The sequence below is a fragment of the Mustela nigripes genome, chromosome 12 (assembly GCF_022355385.1).
Source record: "Mustela nigripes isolate SB6536 chromosome 12, MUSNIG.SB6536, whole genome shotgun sequence".
NCBI classification, from domain to species: Eukaryota; Metazoa; Chordata; class Mammalia; order Carnivora; family Mustelidae; genus Mustela; species Mustela nigripes.
Genome location: NC_081568.1, coordinates 48,105,059 through 48,125,275, shown reverse-complemented (window position 1 = coordinate 48,125,275; position 20,217 = coordinate 48,105,059). Strand labels below are relative to the sequence as shown.

General features: G+C 39.0%; 1 protein-coding gene and 1 long non-coding RNA gene across 3 annotated transcripts in view; one reads left to right on the top strand and one right to left on the bottom strand.

Moving 5' to 3' along the window:
* LOC132027812 (uncharacterized) overlaps positions 1-7,398 on the bottom strand; it is a 132,877-nt gene extending 125,479 nt beyond the window's left edge. The window contains exons 1-2 of the long non-coding RNA XR_009407211.1: positions 7,371-7,398; positions 2,657-2,782 (exon numbers count right to left, since the gene is read on the bottom strand). This is a non-coding gene — a long non-coding RNA (uncharacterized LOC132027812). The remainder of the gene's footprint in view (positions 1-2,656; positions 2,783-7,370) is intronic.
* Positions 7,399-7,480: 82 nt separating this feature from the next.
* Positions 7,481-20,217, top strand: part of CLINT1 (clathrin interactor 1) — a 60,634-nt gene continuing 47,897 nt past the window's right edge. For both annotated transcript variants that reach the window (XM_059417261.1, XM_059417260.1), the window contains exon 1: positions 7,481-7,711. In XM_059417261.1, coding sequence (XP_059273244.1) covers positions 7,671-7,711 — 41 coding nt within the window. In that variant the 5' untranslated portion in view covers positions 7,481-7,670. The remainder of the gene's footprint in view (positions 7,712-20,217) is intronic.

Here is a 20,217-nt window from a genome sequence, read left to right as displayed (position 1 = left end):
TTAGACCAGGGATGGGTCTCTGATAGGTTTAGAATCTAAACGCCATGAAAAACCATCAAAGAATTTTGTGCAAATAATAACATGGTCCAATTTATGATGTGAAAAGATCTTGGAGGAACAAATGAGGAGACATTTAGTTCATATGAGAGATGATTGTGGTTGGCATTGCCAGTGGAAAAGAGGAAAGAAGTAAGCTCTAGAGAGCCCCTCAACACCTACAAGCTGGGGAGAGCAACAAAAAATTTCTAATGAGCCTGAAATGTAAGAAAGATAAGAAGACTGTGGGATCTTGAAAGCTGAGAAAGCAGGGAGTTTTGAGAAGGAAGAATTGGTGAATTGTGGCTTGAAAAGAAATAAGAGAGCCTGTTTGGGAAGAAAACAGCCTTCCTGTTAAAAGAGGAGATGAGAAATGGGTTGTAACTGTAGGAGAACGATGTGACAAGAAAGTAACTACAGCATGTTTGTAGCTTCTCACTGCACTTCAAATAAAAATATGAAAGACCAGGTCCTTAACTTGAAATACAGGTCTCCCAGGGACACCTAGAGTGGCCACAGAGGGACTAGGCTACTGCGAGAACCATGCTGCTGAAGCAGGAAGGAAAAGGAAAGAAATATCAGGACTGATCGCTTCAGCATTTTCTGATCCACCCTCACAACACTGGTGGAACCCAACCAGAAGCCAGAAGCCAGGAGAATGTAGGTAACAGAGGCCAAGGGGGTAGGTAGGTCTGGAAGCACACAACAAGGCAGAAGAGGATGGAGAATGGATTGAGCAGGCAAAGAAGCAACATGTCCTGGCTCACCTTCCCCCGCACATCTCTGATCATTCTTCCCATCTCTGTCCAGTCTCACTGGGCCTTCTTTCATGTTCTGGAACATACCAAGCTATATCCTACCTTGGGCCTTGGCACAGACTGTTCTTTCTATCTGGATTCCTCCTCCTCTCTCTACCTCATTAACTCAAAATTATCTTCCCACCTTCACCTTAAACGTTACTTTCCCAGGGAGGACTTTCTTGGGAATGAAAAATGAATGATATACCACTGCTACATTGTCTCATAGCACCCCGTTCTTTTCCTCTTGTAGCTTTCATCATAGTTTGAAATGATAGATTTGGGGAAGGTTTATTTGCTCCTCTCTCAGACTGCAAAATTCACAAGAATAGGAATTGTGTCTCTTTTTCACAGGACAATTCTTGGCAATGGGGCAAGTGTCCAAATACAAGTTTATTGAAAGATTTAATTAACCTGTTCTAACACCCTCTGCCACAACACCCATGATCTGTGGATATAAACAATTTTAAAAAGATAATAGATCTTATTCAATGAGTCCTTGGTACATGTCAAGCAATTTAATGTGTCATCTCATTCATTCCTCACAACAATGCTATGAGTCAGGGCTCTTATCAGTCTCATTTTCCCAATGAGGGAGCCAAAACCTGAGAGGTCAAGTAATTTAGCCAATGTCCCAGAGCTACGTGATGTGAACCAAGACCCTGCTAATGCCACAGCCAGTGCTCTGACCTCTACCCACATTACACTGCCTCCTTAAATATCTTGCTGTGGTTTTTATTTGTTTATATGTTTATCTTCCCTATTAGACTAGCAGGTCTATGGGTAACAATAGGTTTTAGTCATCTGTTTAACCCCAATGCACACTGCAGGTGTCCAATAAATGTTGAATGCTGACTCTTTCTCACCAAGAAAAGGTGCCTTGTTCTAACAGACCCTCCAAGTTTGTAGCCACATTCGTTTTGCTTATTAAAAAGCCGCGGTCAGGGCTCCTGGATGGCTTAATCAGTTGAGCGTCTGACCCTTGTTTTCAGCTCAGGTCATGGTCTCAGGGCCCTGGGTTGAGCCCCATGTAGGGCTTCACGGTCAGAGTGGAGTTTGCTTGTCCTTCTCCCTCCCATCCTGCCCCTGCCCCTCCCCCTCCTCCTGCTTGTGCTCATATGCATGTGGCCTCTCTCTCCCTCACCTAAATAAATAAACAGATAAATAAATGAATGAATAAAATCTTTAAAAAAAAAAAGAACAGCGGTCTGCCCATCAGACTCCTTTGATGTCTACTGCAGTGAGCTCTTTCTCTAGAGCACAATTCTTCTGATGAACTGATAAAGTTCAAGGACTAGCAGAGCCTCTGTGTGAATTCTGGACACCTGTGGGCTTTCCCAAGACACTTGACCTTATTGAGAAAGACCCTGCCTCAGAAACCTGCCAGCACAGTTTTCTGACATCTGCACCATTCACCCCTGAATGAGACTTGACAATGCAGGATCAGTTCCCACAGTCACAAGCTGCCTCATTGCTTCAATGACTGTACTTTGGCTTCCTGTGCATAGAGTTTTCAGAGAACTAGACACTAGGAGCAGAATATCCATTCTGGGTTCACCTCTGGTCAAGAGACAGAGAAGCCCAGGAGGGAGGGAAATGATTCCAAGAGGACTTCTACCTCCATCTCACCTCCTGCCAGTGCCTTCAAGTTCTCACAGAAGGACTGCAAGTGTGCTAGCCCTTTGGAGCCCCTACCAGGCTTTCTGAGTAGGCTCACCTGAGCCCTGCTGACAGCCTTGAAAGGAGACAAAATTTCAGCCAAGAAGAGGCCAACTGTCAGCGGAACAAAGAGTTAGCAAGGGTGTGCCTTGCTACCAGCTTACCTGTTGCTGCACAATGCAGGAATCTGCTTAACCCCCTCTTTCTTCATTACTTCTTCCTCCTATTATTGCCCATGGTATTTTTTTTCTCTTTTGTGGTTTCCAAACTCAACTTTGTATAATTTAGACCTTAAAAAAAGAGAGAAAAAAGGTGTCAGACCTAGAAAGGATGTGGTGTCATCTAACTTGGGGCATCCCAAACCCTGGAAAAATCATTTAAGAGATTAAAAAAAAAATACAGATTCCTCAGATCAATGGTTATAAATAACTGTTGCTTTTGTCTGCTAAGGCAAGGCTTTCTTGAGATTGTCGTCAGAGCACTCTTTCTTCCCCACTGCATGTGGTTCTCCTAGATCTACCAATTCTGTAATATACTCTCTCTAGAGGATTGGTCCCATGATAGGTATGTGATCCAAACTGGGCCAGAGTCCTTCCCTGTGTTATTAGACTCAATGGATGAAAGACAAAAGTGTATCTTCCCCCTTGGTTGCCTAATTGAAAAAAAATGGAGCCCATTCTCCACAAAGTAGTAGCCCTATTTCCTGCCAACTAGGAGGAACCTATCCGCAATAAAGGAAAATGAGCGTCAGAAATAGAGTTCTGGCGGTACTTGCTAAGTTCCTAAGGCAATTTATCTGAAACTCCCCAGTTTCCTGTGTCCTTCTTAAGCTAGTTTGGATTTACTGTCCCTTGGGACCAGAAGTATAGAAAATAATACACCAGTGAATCAGGCACTCATAGGTCAGGATGAAAAAAAACCCAGAAGGGGCGCCTGGGTGGCTCAGTGGGTTAAAGCCTCTGCTTTCGGCTCAGGTCATGATCCCAGGGTCCTGGGATCGAGCCCCGCATCGGGCTCCCTGCTCCACAGAGGAGCCTGCTTTCCTTCCTCTCTCTCTGCCTGCCTCTCTGCCTACTTGTGATCTTTGTCTGTCAAATAAATTAAAAAAAAAAAAAAAATTTAAAAAAAAAAAAAAAGAAAAAAACCCAGAAACTTTTAAATATGTCTGAGAATTTCTGATGGTTGGCTAGGTTTAGGATACTCTGCTAGAATAACACTTCAGTTAATAAGGAAAAAAGCTGAGATCCACAGAAGATAAGTGATTTGATAGCAATAATGAGGTAGAATTTAGTGAGCACTTTCTACATGTAGGATGCAGTGTGAAGTGAGTTATATACATTATTTCATTTATTTCTCAGCAGTTTGCTTTGCGCTTACTACGTCTACTACATGTATTTGTTGTATACTCTGTTGGTTTTATTTACGACTGTATATCCACCACCTAGCACAGTGCCTGGAAAATAGCAGGATCTTGATCATTGAATACATTTTACTGATTAATACAATTCCTAGTAGGACTAGTAGTAGTAATAGTAGTTACAGCAGCACTGCTAACATTTACTGAGTGTTTGTACATGGTACCGTTTTAGATTGTTTTTAAACATTACCTTTATTTAATTGTCTGAAAAGCCCATTATGGTAGGTTTCTATTATTCACAATTATGATGAGAAAATTGATTCACAGAGGTGGCAAATAATTTCCCCATGGTTGCACAGCTAGTGAGTAGCTAAAATAAGATTCAAACCCAGGCAATCTGGCTCCAGAGTCCAGTTCATAATCACTGTGTTATACTGGTGTAATTAACTTATCCAAAATGACCAACCCACTGAAGAGCAGATGGAAAGTTTGAGCCTAGGTTGGTCTGAATCCAGAATCTACTCTTTCTAACCACTACTTTATACTTCCTCTCTGTGGTTAATCATCTGGCATTCAGCGCAGTCTATAGAAACGGTGCCCCTAGGGTTGTGCAATATATAATCTGCATGGCTCTAGCAGCAACTCTTACAATATGATTAGAAACCGAGTATGTCAACTTCTAGAGAGGAACAGTCAGTGTGATCAGAAACAGGACTCACTGGGCCAAATACTGAAACTAAGGTAGAACTGTTTGCCCGTCCTGTCAATTTAGTTACTGCAGGAAGCAGAACCAAGATGGAATTAAATGTATAAGAGATCAACTGGGGGAAACACCTACAAAGAATAAAGGGAAGAGGGAATAAAAGTAGGTGGGGACAGCCTCAGACTCCAAGAAGTTCTGACACAGGTTAAGAGAGAGAGAGAGAATGAAGGAAGATTGAGTAGGAAGACCCCAATTGCAAGAAAACTCAGAGGAATACTGAGCGAGGCTGATGGAGAGCCCAGGGCAATGCTTGCCCAGTACAGAAGTTTTGCACTGGGGAGAAATGGCCTGGCTCCAATGTGCTCACTCATTGACTGGGAGTAACCCAGTGGGAGCGCAGCCTGGATGTCAGTGTTGTGGTTGATCCCTAAGGAGTGGCTCCTGGAAGCTGTCAGCCATCCACATTCCTTGCAACTGGTTCTCTTAAAGAGAGATTTGGGCTGTGCCTTCCCATGGTTGCCGCACCTGTGTACCAAGAATTAAATCCTCAGAAGGAAACACCAGGGAGCCAACCATGCAAGACATGGAGGCAGCATCTACAACAGCGCCTCACACATCTGAGGACATCCGCTTTCAAACCTTGCGTTGATTTGGCCTTACTCAAAGTGTCAGCTCATTTAGTGAAAAATGTGTTTTCCTGAAGAGGGGTGAGTGGAACATTTTCTCATTTATTTTTCTACGATGGACACATTTAAATTGCCACAAAGAAGTTACTATGGAAACTGCTCCCAAACTTGCAAGATAAAAGGTAAAAACAGAACACTTTGTTGACATGCAAATGGTTAGTCTTTGGAGACCACTTTTTAACAGACTCTCTTTGTCTGGTTCTTCTGAGTCCATTAGCGATTCCCTGGAATCAAAGGTAGACAGGCAGGTTTTTTGGCATTACATTCTAGAAGGCCCCAGCATGACAACTCGGGAATAAGTCTAGACACTTTCAAACTTGGTGCTGAAACAAGCAAAGTAGACAGGGACATTGTAATCTCTAGGTAATTCTGGTGATGCTGACTGTGAATTGCTATGAATCTGCAAACAGGCCCAGGGCAAGGAAGGTGGTTATTTTTACACCAGGCGCATTCTGCTGGTGTACCCTGGACCTGCTTGTTTGAAAGTTAACTTGCTGAGCTATTATTTATGCAAGGTAGTTTCTCTTTCTTATCTCCTCTGGCCATATTCCATCCTTTGAATCTTGGGCTGGACAGTCCTTTCTACAGGAAACAAACTTCTCATTTGAAAGCCCCGTTTCTCTACCTATCTCTTCTCATCTTTCCCTGCCTCTCCCCACCCACCAATCAAATACATTTCAAGTCTGCCCTGGCACTCCTATCTTGGCAAAGCTTTGAGATAGCTTTGTCCCAATTTCTGCTTTTTTTTTTTCCCTGTCTGGCAATTCTTTCAACTTGCTCCTTTCAGGCCTCAATCCCAAAGCTGCATTGAAACCCTTTCGAAAATGCTTCCAATAATTATATGGATGCAATGTGAAGAGGGGACTTGACCTGAGCAACTAGGGGGTCAGAAGTTCCGGGTTCTTGATTTAGGATCATTGTTAACAGGCGTCACAACTGGCAGCAATTAATCTCACTTCTCCCTTGTGAATCAGTCTTCCTCTGTTCCTTCCACCAGATACTCTTTTCTTGCAGATCTTTTTTATGGCTAGCTCCTTTTCATCATTCAAGTTTTAGCGTAAATACAGTGTCCTCAAAGAGGCCCTAAACACTCCCTAACATTATTTTCCTCTAACATCATTCTCTGTAACATTATCTCCTGTTTTCTTCAACCACTATCTATCTGCAATTATCTTAAATGTCTCTTTAATTATTATATTTGCTCTAAAGACCTTTAAGATCCTAGAGAGCCGAGGTTGTAACAATCTTGTTCCCAGCTGTATTCCTTACTCCTAGCACACTGAAAATTCTCAATAAATATTTATAAAATGAAAAGCACTGTAAAATTTAAGCAGTTTGGATCAAATGAATTTTAAGGTTTCTTGCAGCTTTAACATGAACATTGTTAAAAATGAATAAGTGAAAAATGAAGTGACAGCAGCCACTACAATAAAACACTGAATGCAGCGTGTCTATACCTATGCTTAAGAATATAAACCTGCCAAGTTCTTGGTCATGTCCTAGTGATGTCTTTCTAGTTTTTTATAGAGTGTGAACTGAGTTTCTGAGCTTCAAGATGAAGTATCTACGGAGTATATTAGATAGCTGCCTGAATATAAAACCACTGTATCATAGAATTAAAGGGGAGTAAGTTTTAGAATACAGTCTCTTCAATTTACAGGTGTGGAAATTCAGGCCCTAAGAAGGAGGTATCCTGGAACCAAATACAGTGATGCTTCTGTCATTGTGGAAAACAAATACATATGGCAACAACATTTCTGTATAATCATTATTAATAACACAGCAATACTTTATATTTCTTAATTTTTTCTGGACTGTTCCCATGTTATTTATTCTGTACTTTCTCAGGTAATATTTTAACAAGACTTATTTCACAAGAAAATCCTTTCATTTTGAAGGTTCAAAATTATAGCACACTGTGGACTGTTTCTGGGGAGAAGCAATGGTTTACGTTTGAAAAGTTTGAATGCAGCTAGATCCTATGTTAATGCTTCTGACACTTGAGCACGGAGGATTCGTTAAAACACAGATAACTGGGCCCCATCATCCAGAGTTTCTGGTTTCGGAGATCAGAGGCATGGGGAAGCGTGCGTAGGACTGGGAAAGTCTGACAAATATAGTACCAAACTTACCACACCAACATTCTCAGCTTAACCGGTCCGCTATGTCCGCAGAGAACTACAAGTCCCGGCGTACCCCGCGCACAGCGGGCGGAAAGTCGGGCACTTCCGCTCCACGCAGCGCCTCTGCCCCCGCGTCTCGACGTGTCACCGGCGGCGCCGCGGCTGTGGCAAGGGAAGGACCTAACTGGGGGAGTTCGAGGCGGCGGGCGGCGGCAGCGACCCCGGCCTGGATCTGCCCCGGCGCGGAAGTGTCCTGGGGTCCGTGGGGAGTAGGGGAGGGAGGCGGCGGCTCGGCCCGCACAGGGCACAATGTTGAACATGTGGAAGGTGCGGGAGCTGGTGGACAAAGCGTGAGTATCGGGGGTCAGTTGTGGCCGAGGCCCACGCAGGGGAGGGGAGGAAGGGGGAAGGGGAGCTGGCCCCGCGCCCGGGGCCTCCCGCGTCACGCCCCCCGGCTCGGCCAGCCCCATCATGGCGGCGGCCGGCTCTTTCCCTGGCCCAGAGCTCGTCCAGACCGGCGAGACTGAGAAGGGACCCCTCCTGGTTTCAGAACATCCCGTTAGCCCCTTCCTCTCCTGTGCAGGCCTTCCTCATCTTGCCCCTACCTCCATCCCACTAGGCACAGACCATTTGGTCAGGGGAGGGGGCGGGGTTGTCTAGAGCTGGGTCGCTGCCCTGACCGAAGGACAGTCTTTGGCCCCAGGCTTTGGGCTTTGCCTCCAGGGTAGCAGCGAAGGTTTGGGGGTGAGGGACGCAATGCACTGACGCTCTGTGTTCCTTAGGGTGTGGTGCGGAGACCTCGGGCCCCGTCAGATTGTGTACTTTACCTTCTGGGTTTCTTTTAATTCTAATGAACCTGAAGGGTTGGAGTGGGTGATCGGTGTAACAAGTGGCGGTTGTGGTCAGACCGAAGTTACTCAAGAGGAGATTCATCCTTTGCTTTCCTAACGCTAGTGAAAGTAGATCACCATGTAACTTATTGTGATTCTTCTTTCCTCTGTTTCTTTTCCACTACACTTCATTTTTGGAGGGCCAGTTGTTCCATTTGGGGCAATTAACAAGTCATTAAGACATTTCCCTTAAAGAAAGAAACAGCCCAGGTTTATATCCTGTTGATCTGCTGTTAACGTCCCTCACAGGTAAAATGACTAATAATGTGGATGATTTCCTTTACACTTAACACTTAAGTGATAACTTCAGTGTCTCACTACACTAAGAAAACCTTACTTAACGGACATAACAATGGTTAAGTAAGTTCTTCTAGGCCAGCAGGAAATAAAGTTTAAGATTTTAACTGGGTCTCTTCCTTTTGGGTTCTAGTGCTTGCGCAATATGTGTGGTGATAAAAAACGTTTGTGGTACCAGCCCAACCTAAAATCAGGAAGTGTAAATGGCAAACTATTGAGTCTTTCTTGACACCAAAAACAACAAAACAAAGGCAAAAAACAAAAAACCACCATTCATAGTGGTATGGATAATGCATCGGATAGAACTTAGGGTTTGACCACATTTTCAGATTTTCTGAGCTACCAAGGCAATAGAGCACCTAAAAAAACCCCATAGGTTTCAGAATCTGAAGAGCTTTGTAACCTTGGCAAGTTACTTAATCTTTAAGTGCCCTAGTTTTCTTAGGTGCAGTGTGTAAATAATAATAGATACCTACCTTACAGTGTTGTAAGGATTAAGGGCTAAAGGCTTTACATATAAAACCCCTAACACAATATGTTTAGATCGGTATACTTTTGATAACTGTAACAGATGTTCTGCATTGAGAGTGAGATAAACATTAGAAGAGAAGCACCATGTTTGAAGAGTGATTTGCTTTAATAATTTTCCTTTATCAGCTATTCATTTGATGGGTAAGCCCTCAGACATTTATATTGGGCTTATTTTGCTATTTATACAGCCTTTGCTTTCTAAAGATAAAATCATTGTTCTTTTCTAGATCCAGGTTCATTAGTTGTTCTTTAATTTTTTCCCCTGTGGATGCCATGTATGCTCTGCAGGATCATTGGTTGGTTTTTGTTTTATTTTGTTTTTTGGGTTTTTTTTTATATATATGATACAAGGACTTAGATACCAGCTTAAATCGTTTTTAACAGTCTAAAAGTCTCTACAAAACTAGCTATTTCTAAGTCAGAGAACAGAAGAGGAAACCATTAAGAAACACCTTGTTATCTTGGAGGACTAAGTTTGTGGTACTCACAAATTTGCAGAGACTATATACATTTTTCAGGGGAAAGAAATCAAGACAATGTTCCTGCTCTTGTACAGTTCGTATTGTTTTGTCTTTATCACCTATGTTACTAATCTTCAAGTGTTCAGGTTAAATTTGCCACGGAAGTAGTTATCAAGTTGTAATGGAACAACTGTTCTTAAAAAAGAACTCTGTCTTCCTTTTTACTACCCACTTTAGAATGGAGACTTGAACCAAGTTATTCAAGAACATGTAAGAATGTTGCACCAAGGACTTTTTAAAGCTTTTGTGGGTGCCTGACACATGATACTAAGATGTGAGGTTATTTTACTGATGAATACTCAGGATTTAATTTTCATCTTTCACTGGCAGAAGAGAAGAAAATCTTCCCTCAAAATGTAAGAACCAGTACCTCTGTTACTGTGTTCAGTTAGACTCTTCACCTTAAAATGCCATGGTGGAGGAGAAATGGATCCATAGAATGGCTACTTTGATTATTAGGGGGATAAGGTATTGAGGGAACTTGACATAAAGAAACAACGGAGTGATTAAGGATTACTCAGTGAGTTTGGATTACGGGCACTAGTTGGAGACCTGGGTTCAGATTCTGATACTGCCTTTTAAGCTAGCCATATGTCTAATTTTAGAGAGAATCACATAGATCTCCAGATTATAGATTCCTTATCTGTAAAATGAGGGGACTAGGGTAGAGAAAGACTTTACAACTTCACTGGCTCTTTGGAGACATGAATTTCCATCAGTGGGAAAGAAATGAAAGTAGTATTTCATAATAGCAGATAAATTTTGGAAAGTCATTATCCTCCAGAGATATTTTGGGCTGAAAAGGGAATTTTTTTTAAGTGGTAATCAATATATGTTATATGTAAATGCTTTATGCAGTAAATAAGTGCAACCCGTGACTCAGGAGAACAAGGACTTTCATTTAGCATATATCCCTAACCAGTGAGGTTTACTTCAGAAAGAAAAATGTACTTTTTCAGAATAAGTTCCCTGGAGCTACAGTTAGATCAAGTATGGTGGCAGTTCTGAAGCATAATGATATATTTCAAATACTGGCTTTTGAGAGCTTGAAGACCTGGAGGGTGAGGAGATACTCTCCACAATTCTTGCACCTCCTGGCAGTATTAAATGGCTTGTCTTGCAGAACACTGAAGAAAAGCAGATAAAGTCATAGGCCAGCCAGAGCTTGGAGGAAAAATTCCTCCCACTTGTACTCAAGTTGCATAAAAGGCAGCGTTGGCAGGAAAGGATAAGTGGCACCACTCTTACTGACTAGGATTAGCTTGACCACTGTTGTGTGACCTGCCTTCTTGTAATGAAATTGGATAACTTTTATATTTCGTCATCCTACATGGTATAGATTGAAAGGTGCTGCAATTCTCTATTTTTTCTCCAAATTTTGGAAATACAGTGAACGTGACCTGATAGTAGTAGATCACAACTGCTGCTTATTATTCAGACGCGGCTAATTCTTATCTTTCATCTCCGGGAGTAATATTAATGGTAAATCTATTTCATTAGTGGTCCTTGCTCTTTTTTTTTCTTTTTAAAAATATTTTATTTACTTATTTGACAGAGAGAGACACAGTGAGAGAGGGATCACAAGCAGGGGAAGTGGGAGAGGGAGAAACAGTCTCTGATCCCAGGACCACGACACAAGCAGAAGGCAGACACCCAATGACTGAGCCACCCAGGCGCTCCAGTGGTTCTTTCTCTTTTTATGATAGTGATTTCCAGGCGTGGGCTAACTCCTATAGAAAGGCAGCTGTTATAGATAGTCCATTTTAAGTTATCTTCCTAAGCATCGCTTGCATTTTCCCCCAAAGGCTGATTTTTGTTGGTGTTACCTGCATGTTTAGCTCATGTAATCGAGCGACAGAAACTGCTGTTCTAGTCTACAACCCGGAGGGAGAACTTTTGGCTTTTATAGAAAATAGTTTCATTCGGTTATTTCAACAGATAATACATTTATTATTTTTTTGGAGTAGTACTGTACTTTCTGAACTTGAAAAGTATAATACCTGCCTTCAAGAAACTTGACATTGGGGCCCCTATGTGGCTCAGTCATTAAGCTTCTGCCTTCTGTTCATGATCCTGGGAGCAGAGTCCCCCATCAGGTTTCTTGCTCAGTGGGAAGCCTGCTTCCCTCTCCCACTCACTCTGCTTGTATTCCCCTTTTTGTCTGTATGTGTCTCCCTCTCTCTGTCAAATAAATAAATAAAACCTTAAAAAGAAAAAAAAAAAAGAAAGAAAAAAGAAACTTGACATTACATGATAGGCTACAACTTGAACTTATCAGTTTTGCCTTTTAGTCCGCACATGGTTTCCCCTTTATTTCCCTATCATCTTACCAGTAAATCTCTCTTCCGTGTGTGTCTTAGAATTTGAAAGCCAACATGACTGTCTGCTTTTTATTATTCCCATATCAAATTTTGGGGAACCAATTACAGATAATTGTTACTGCTGAAATAATTATCCTCCTTCTCCTCTAGTAAGTGGTTATAAGAAGATATTAAGAATTTAATTCCAAAGAACGAAGGGTTTAATTTATCTTCTGCCAGCATTTCTTTAGTTTAAATTAGCCTATTTAGTACTAGTGTCAAAATGCTTTTAAAAATCACTTAGTTGCCTCTTGTGTTTTTCTGTGCCATGTGTGTTAGTTTGCAAGTAGTTTTTCATCTGCTTACTGATATATCCACTAAAAGTACTTGGCTTTTTTTTTTTTTTTTTAATTTTAAATTACACTTACTAGTACTCCTGGTTTTTACAGTATGACTCCACAGTTGAACCTTTTTTTCTATGCTCTTGTATTGTTTTCTTATTTATTTCTAATGTTTACTTATATTTCTTTTAAGAAAAAAGAGTATAGGCAGTTTAACGTTTTAATCTTGAAGAAATTTTACTGTTTTATCTTTCATATTAGGATATATTTAGCTTTTAGAAAGTTCTTTTTTTTTTTTTTTTTTTTAGTATTTGTCATAGCTCTTAGATACAATGAGTTAACTCCTTTTAGCCTCAGCTGACATTACTTAACATTCTAGAACAACATATTTAACTGTTTATTCCTTTATGCTTTTTTAAGGTGTCATTTCATAAGTTTTCCTTGTTCAGTTGACTTGTGTGTGTTTGTCCATCCACCTGTTTTTATAGTAATTTGCTAGCAAGACACCTTATCCTACTACACCTCCAGGCAATATGGATCTGTGAAGCAGTTTGATTTAGAGATCAGAACTTGACTAAAATCTGGGTCCACTACTAAGAAGCAGTGGTCTTTTTTTTTTTTTTTTTTTAGAAGTAGTGGTCTTGGGCATTGAAACAATATCTCTACATTTTTCTGTCTAGGAAGTGGAGATACTTTTTTTTACAGGGTTCTTGTGAGGATTAAATTCATGTGATACACTTAGCATATTATCTGACATAAACTCTTGAAATGCCTATTGTTATTATGTAATACAAAAAGTAATTTGTAACATACAAAAAATTCAAAAGAATAAGTGTTTAAAAAAATAAAATATTGTTGTCAGACTACATTATTTACAAGTATGTAAGAACTGTGTTTTAATCCTGAATCATTATTTTCAGGGGCACTCTTTCATAAAGCTCTTCATCTGAATGGACAGCTTAACCTACATAAAGAAAGCTCACTAAATATCTCTACTACCTGTGCTGTGTGTTGTTTTCACCAAGTTATAAAATCTTTTACTTTAATATTGTAAAGCATATTACAGAAGTAGTTCTTTAAAAAGACATGTTGAGGAATAGAGTCTTTGGGAAGACATATTGCAGTTTTCATCTGCTAATTTTTGTTCAGTTTGTTTTGTATTTTTTTCAAGATTTCAAAGATAGGCCTAATGTAAACTTTCCTCCTAAGATGTAAAAAGATTTATTTTTTTAAGGCAAATTGAAGTTGATGGTTTATTCTTAAGAAACTGAACAGTATCAAGAAAAAGAAATCTCTGGGGTGCCTAGGTGGCTTGGTGGGCAAAAGCCTCTGCCTTCGGCTCAGGTCATGATCCCAGGGGTCCTGGGAGGAGCCCCACATTGGGCTCTCTGCTTGGCCAGGAGCCTGCTTCCCCTCTCTGTCTGCCTGCCTCTCTGCCTACTTGTGATCTCTGTCTGTCAAATAAATAAATCTTTAAAAAAAAAATCTTAAAAAAAAAGAAATCTCTAAAATATATCATATTTGTAACCTCTGACAATAGATGAGCAATATATACAAGTAAAGAACATCGCAGAAGGGGTTTTCCAATTATTCAGTCCATTCTCCCAAGTTGGCAAGAATTTTTTTTTGGCTTACCAGAGCTCTTCAGCCTGAAAATTAAATACAGGTAAAAGAACATAATGTACTCCCACGTTGGAAACAGTTTATAGCTGTTTGTGACTTGTGGATAGATTCAACTAATGAACTATTAGATATGAATAATTTTGTTTATTTGCAACCATAGGCATGTTTTGTACTTAAGGAAAGTAGTTTGCTAATAAGAATGTCTTTTGACATGTGATTTTGTTAAGTTTCTAAATTCTTAGGGGAGTAGGTTCTATATAATTCAAATGTAAATAATTTTAACTTAAACCTGCATTCACCACTACATGGCAGATGTGTATGCATGCTTTTGAAATGTTTCACTCAAAAATTCTCACCTAGGCGTGCTTGGGTGACTCAGTGGGGTTAAGCATCTGCTTTCAGTTCAGGTCTTGATACCAGGGTCCTTGTATCAAGCCCTGCATTGTCCTCCCTGTTCAATGGGGCATCTTCTGCTCCCTCTCCCTCTGCCCTCCCCTGGCTTATGTGTTCTCTCTCTCTTTCTGTCAAATGGATAAAAATTTTTTTAAAAATTCTCATCTAGATCTAGCCTTAAATTTTTTAAATAGAAAAACCACCTGCTTTGAATATTCAGTTTCTTGTTTCTTGCCATTTGTTTTCATGTATTTTTAGGAAATCATTAAAGAACAGTGCAAATAAATATGATGAGGGTTTTTTCCTATTGATTTTTCTCCTATTCATTCTTCAGCTTAAGGTTGTCTGATTAAAACTGTTTTTGTAATTAACCCTTAATAGTTAAAGAATACCCTTGGTTTAATATGTTTGGCTTGTATTTATAAGTTTGGCATTAAATGAAGTGTCGCTTATTTCTCATGAAGCCAAATGAAAATTTTAATTTTAATCCTATAACCTGCTTTTCACATAGCACTAGTGATTCTTTAAAAATACTGTATCGGATCTGCCTCAGAGCCTTTGTCACTCTTCACTGCCTCTAGCCTGTACTTGATTTGTCTCTCTACTGCCCCCTGTGACCTCATCTACCACTCTGATTCTCTGTTTACTCCCCATATAAAATAGCATGCATTCACCTGCATCACTCCTTTCCCCTCTTACTGCCTTTATTTACAGCTGCTGCCTCAGGGATTAAACTCCTTAAAGTGAGGGACTTTGTTTTGTTTACTCCTGTATTACTGACTCTTAGAACAGCATATTATATATAGTAGGTGCTCAATGAATATTTTTGAATATCTTAAATTTGATAAGCTGATTTATATTACTGAGGAAATCTTCCAAGTCCATATATTTTTAATAAAAGCTAGTAGTTATTTAACATTTGCCATATGCTAAGAACAATTGTGACAACATTATTATCGTCTTCAATGTATTGATGAGGAAATGGGCCGCAGAGATGTCCAGGCACTTGCCCAGAGTAACACATCTAGAAAATAAGAGTCTAGATTTAAATCTAGATGACAGCTGTAAGGACATATATTTAACAGTTTTTGCTACTTTTACAGGACATTAAACAAAGAATGCCTTATTTTACTATAATAAGGGTGAGTTACTAGTGTATACCTTACACTAATTAAAAATTAATTAGAAAGAAATTTATAATTCTTAAGTTCCTGAACCAAATTCAGTGAGTTTTTTCCCCCCTGTATGTACCTATTATAAAAGAAAACTTTCTGGACTCTTGCAGAACTTTGAATAATGTCTGTAACTTGGATGCCCTTTAACAGAAGGAAAGCAAACAGATGTTTGTGTATGTGCAAAAGAAAATCTTGGGTTTTGTAGTGAAGGTGCTCACTACTTAATCTTAGAAAGTATAACAGTTATGAGCTATAGTATGTGCTTCAGAATTAGTAGTCTTTTTTTTTTTTTTAAAGATTTTATTTATTTATCAGAGAGAGAGGGGGGCAGAGAGCAAGCACAGGCAGACAGAATGGCAGGCAGAGGCAGAGGGAGAAGCAGGCTCCCTGCCGAGCAAGGAGCCCGATGTGGGACTCGATCCCAGGACGCTGGGATCATGACCCCAGCCGAAGGCAGCTGCTTAACCAACTGAGCCACCCAGGCGTCCCAGAATTAGTAGTCTTATAGCCAGTTTCCACAACTTTAAAGTTTCATATAATCCTTTGATCTTTAGATTGTGGTCTTTGCTGTGCATGTACTACTATGTTGTATGAATCTGATTTATGCGCAACTTTTCCCAATTTTTCTTCAGATTGAGAATATATTCCAGAGTCCATTATATACTTACCTAAGTACTATGTTTTTGGTATAGGTTATAAATATTTAAATGTTATGCAGTAACTGAAAATCATTACTAGGGTGCCTGGGTGGCTCAGTGGGTTAAGCCGCTGCCTTTGGCTCAGGTCATGATCTCGGGGTCCTGGGATCGAGTCCCGCATCGGGCTCTTTGCTCAGCCGAGAGCCTGCTTCCTCCTCTCTCTCTCCGCCTGCTTCTCTGCCTACTTGTGATCTCTCTCTGTCAAATAAATAAATAAAATCTTAAAAAAAAAAAAATCATTACTAATCATGGCCATTCATTAAAAAGGTCCTTCACTGAGTATTCAGTAAACATCTTCCATGAGCCCTATGGAGTATTAGAAGATGAGAGAGACCTTAAGGTTCCAGTAGCAGCATTTGATTCTGTCAAGCAGATGTACCTGAGAAGCACATGAAAAAGAAATAGAGAATAATACAAGATGGTATGATACCTGAATTTGGGGTATAGGAGTGTAAATACTGTTGAAATTCAGAGAATAAAAAGAACAAGATAGCAAAAGCTTCATGTAAGAGATACATCCTGCGATACTTTTTCTTTTTTACGTGTATTTGCCTGAAAGGAAGATGAGGCTGAATAAGGTATCAAACATGAAGTGCAAAATCTGAAACCATTCAAATAACAATGTAGAGTCACTGATAAGAACCTGCTCCCAGATGGTTCCAAACATAGGATAACATCAGTGAATACTTTCTGAGATGATGCTCCATCACAAAAGGAAGAGCCCTTCCTACTCCAATCAGATCGTACAAAGTAAATAATTTTGAAGTATAGATATTTGGATTTTTTTAATGGCTTCAGGGGAGCTAAATTATAGAGGATTAAATTTTGGTGGCGGGGTTCTGGAAGTAATTTCCTGTATGTCAGAAAAGTTGAACCTAGTTTTTAGGATTTGGATATACATTTATATGGATAAATCTGAGTTCAATCAATCAAGGGTAAAAAACGAAAAACTCAATTTAAACAAAATATCAAATACTCGACTTCAGATAGAGGTAGTTTTACAAGCATCACTATTGAAGTAGGTACAGGATTTCTCATTTTAGCTTTGTTGATAAGATTTTTAGTTACAGGGGCTCCTGGGTGGCCCAGTTGTTAAGCTTCAGCCTTCTGCTCAGGTCATGATCCCAGGCTTCCTTCTCAGGGGAGGTGTACTGCTCTCTCTCCCACTCCCCCTGCTTGTGTTCCCTCTTGCACTGCATCTCTGTCAAATAAATAAATAAATAATCGATCTTTTTTTTTTAAGGGGGGGGTTAGTTACATACTTTGGTTAGTGCTTGATATTTATCAGTGTTTCTTTCTTTTTTTTTTTTTTTTAAGATTTTATTTATTTATTTGACAGACAGAGATCACAAGGAGACAGAGAGACAGGGAGAGAGAGAGGAGGAAGCAGGCTCCCTACTGAGCAGAGAGCCCGGTGGGGGCTCGATCCCAGGACCCTGGGATCATGACCTGAGCCGAAGGCAGAGGCTTTAACCCACTGAGCCACCCAGGCGCCCCTTTATCAGTGTTTCTGAACTTAATCAGGTAGAAGTGAAAATAATCAGTCATGTGATCACACTGTACAATATCGTACAATGTCAGGCATTTGTGTCTACAATGATGTAATTTTCATGTCCCAGTGCAGAATTTTGCATCAATTTATCATTCCCTTAGAATAGTATAAAGCTATTTTTTTTAAGGGTAACTAATTTCAGAACTTCCTTTTAGATTTTTATCATGAAGGAATCAGGTAGTACATTTACTAAAATTACATATTCAGAAAGATAATGGTCATGAGTATGCCCAAGCTGAGCAGATTCCTTTGGATTTCAGTTTTATTATTAAATGAGTGGTGGTAGGCCACCTGAGAATGAACCTGGTCTTTGAGCTCTGTGCTCAGCAGGGAGTCTGCTTAAGATTCTCTTTCTCTCAAATAAAATCTTTAAATGAGCCGTGGAATGGGGTAATTAGAAGGGAGACCTGATAAATTAAGAGATTTTGTCCAATTTTCCTGTATAAAATGGGATAAGTTCTAACTTCCAGGACTGTTAAAAGAATTTATTGAGTTACTATATTATGGAAATGTTATCACTGTGTTCTCAATGAATTCTTCAGTGTTTTTCTTTTGTTTATTTAGTTTCCTCATTGGGAGACTGCTTTAAAAACAATAACCCAGGATTAAAAGAGATGAACAAAGACTGTTATTCCTTAGATTAGTTCTAATTAAAAGAAATTTAAAAGTTGGCAGAAATTTTTAAATAAACTGTTAAATGTTAAACCCCCTTACCAGTAAAATTTTTACTATTAAAATTATTATAGTGGCTATTTTATCCATACCTGTATAAACTAGAATTGGGATCTAGAACACAAAATTAACACTACACTTACTTTTTAATACCTTGGATATTTGATCTGTTTGTGAAGCCATTTTAACACATAATACCTCTTAATAAGAAGAACATCACAGTTTTTTCTTTATAAAAGAAAAATTTGATTTCTTGACAAATCTGTGCAAGAGGCATTAAACAACTGCCATCAGTAGCGAAAGATTGTCTAAAGCTGCTTTAAGAACAGAGTAGGAGTGGTTTTGGTTGTTGAATAGGAATAATATTCCATACTTTTAAAAAAACGGGACTTGAGAGGGTAGGCTTTTAAAATTTATTACCTTGGGAGCTTAGACTTCCAAAATTTATTAGAAATTGCACTTGAAGAACTTGAACTTGAATTGATAATGTCTACCACAGGATATACAGTTGAATTTGTAATGACTGGTATTTCCAAAACAACTTTCAAATAAATATCTTATGCTAAATATTTTACTAAGTTTTTCTAGCAAGTGGGAATGGGTGTCCTGGTTATTTAGAGTCATAAATATTCTGTCACTGTTGTATCTAAATACAACATTTTGCTAGCTTTTATTGTCATTAAATATGGTAATAGGTTACTGTGTTACATGGAAACTTTAGAACTAGAACGGCCCTAAGAGCTTAATTAAGGGTGTTTTTGGCCTATTTATTAGTTGAGGAAAATGGTTAACCATTAGGATTTTTCAGTTGTGTAAGTATTTAAGATTGCTTGACATGCTAACATGCTTTAGAAAAGGAGATGTGGTGTTTGCTGTACTAAAAGGTTAAAATATGCATACTTTATATTACTAATTAATTGTTCCTTTTACTATAAGTTAAATATAAAATGACATTAATTATAAAATTTAGGTTAGCCTAAATTTCATTATGTTTTAACTCTGATAAACTTTAACATTTAAACTTTTGCATTCTGTATCTGAAAGCATAATGTTCATTCTGCATCTAGATTCTTAAGTGCATTAATAGAATAATGATTGCACTTGAAAAAGCTAGTCATTGCCTAGTTCAAAACTGAAATAAATGTTCTCCAAATTGTAGAATCAAGAAAATGATAGCTCAAAATGAAAAGGTAATAAACCTAACCATTTTCATGGAGTTTGACTTTTGTTCCAAGTTATGTATATTACCTAGAGAGACAAATTAAAAAAAAAAAAAAACACTGAGGTAAGAATCACATAGCATTAACCATTTTAAAGTGCTGAATTCAGTGGCATTTAATACATTTACAATATTATGCAGTTAGGCAAAGTTTTAAATAATGTTTTATTCTGAAATTAAAGTTCTAGGAATAGTAAAGGAAACACCTGTAATCCTTTATCCTAATTCACCGATTTTTAAGATTTTTGCCGTATTTGCTTTACATTCTCTTCTTCCTCTTCCACTTCGTCTACACACACACACACACACACACACACACACACACGTACATTTCTGATACATTTTTTAAAGTAGGTTACATACCACCTTTGCCTCAGAACTTCAGTGTGCCTTTCCTAAGAACAGAGATGATTATTCTATATAACCATAATATGGGTATCAGATTCAAGAAATTTAACATTGAAAGAATAATTTTCTCTCTCTGTAGCCTGTATTACAGTTGTGTTAAGTCATCTCATTCCAGTGCAGGATTCTGTCCAGGATCATGTATTTGTCATGACTCTTTAGTCTCCTTTAATGAGGAGTTCCTTAACTTTTCTTTGCCTCTCATAACATTGGCATTTTTGAAGATTATAAGCCAGTTA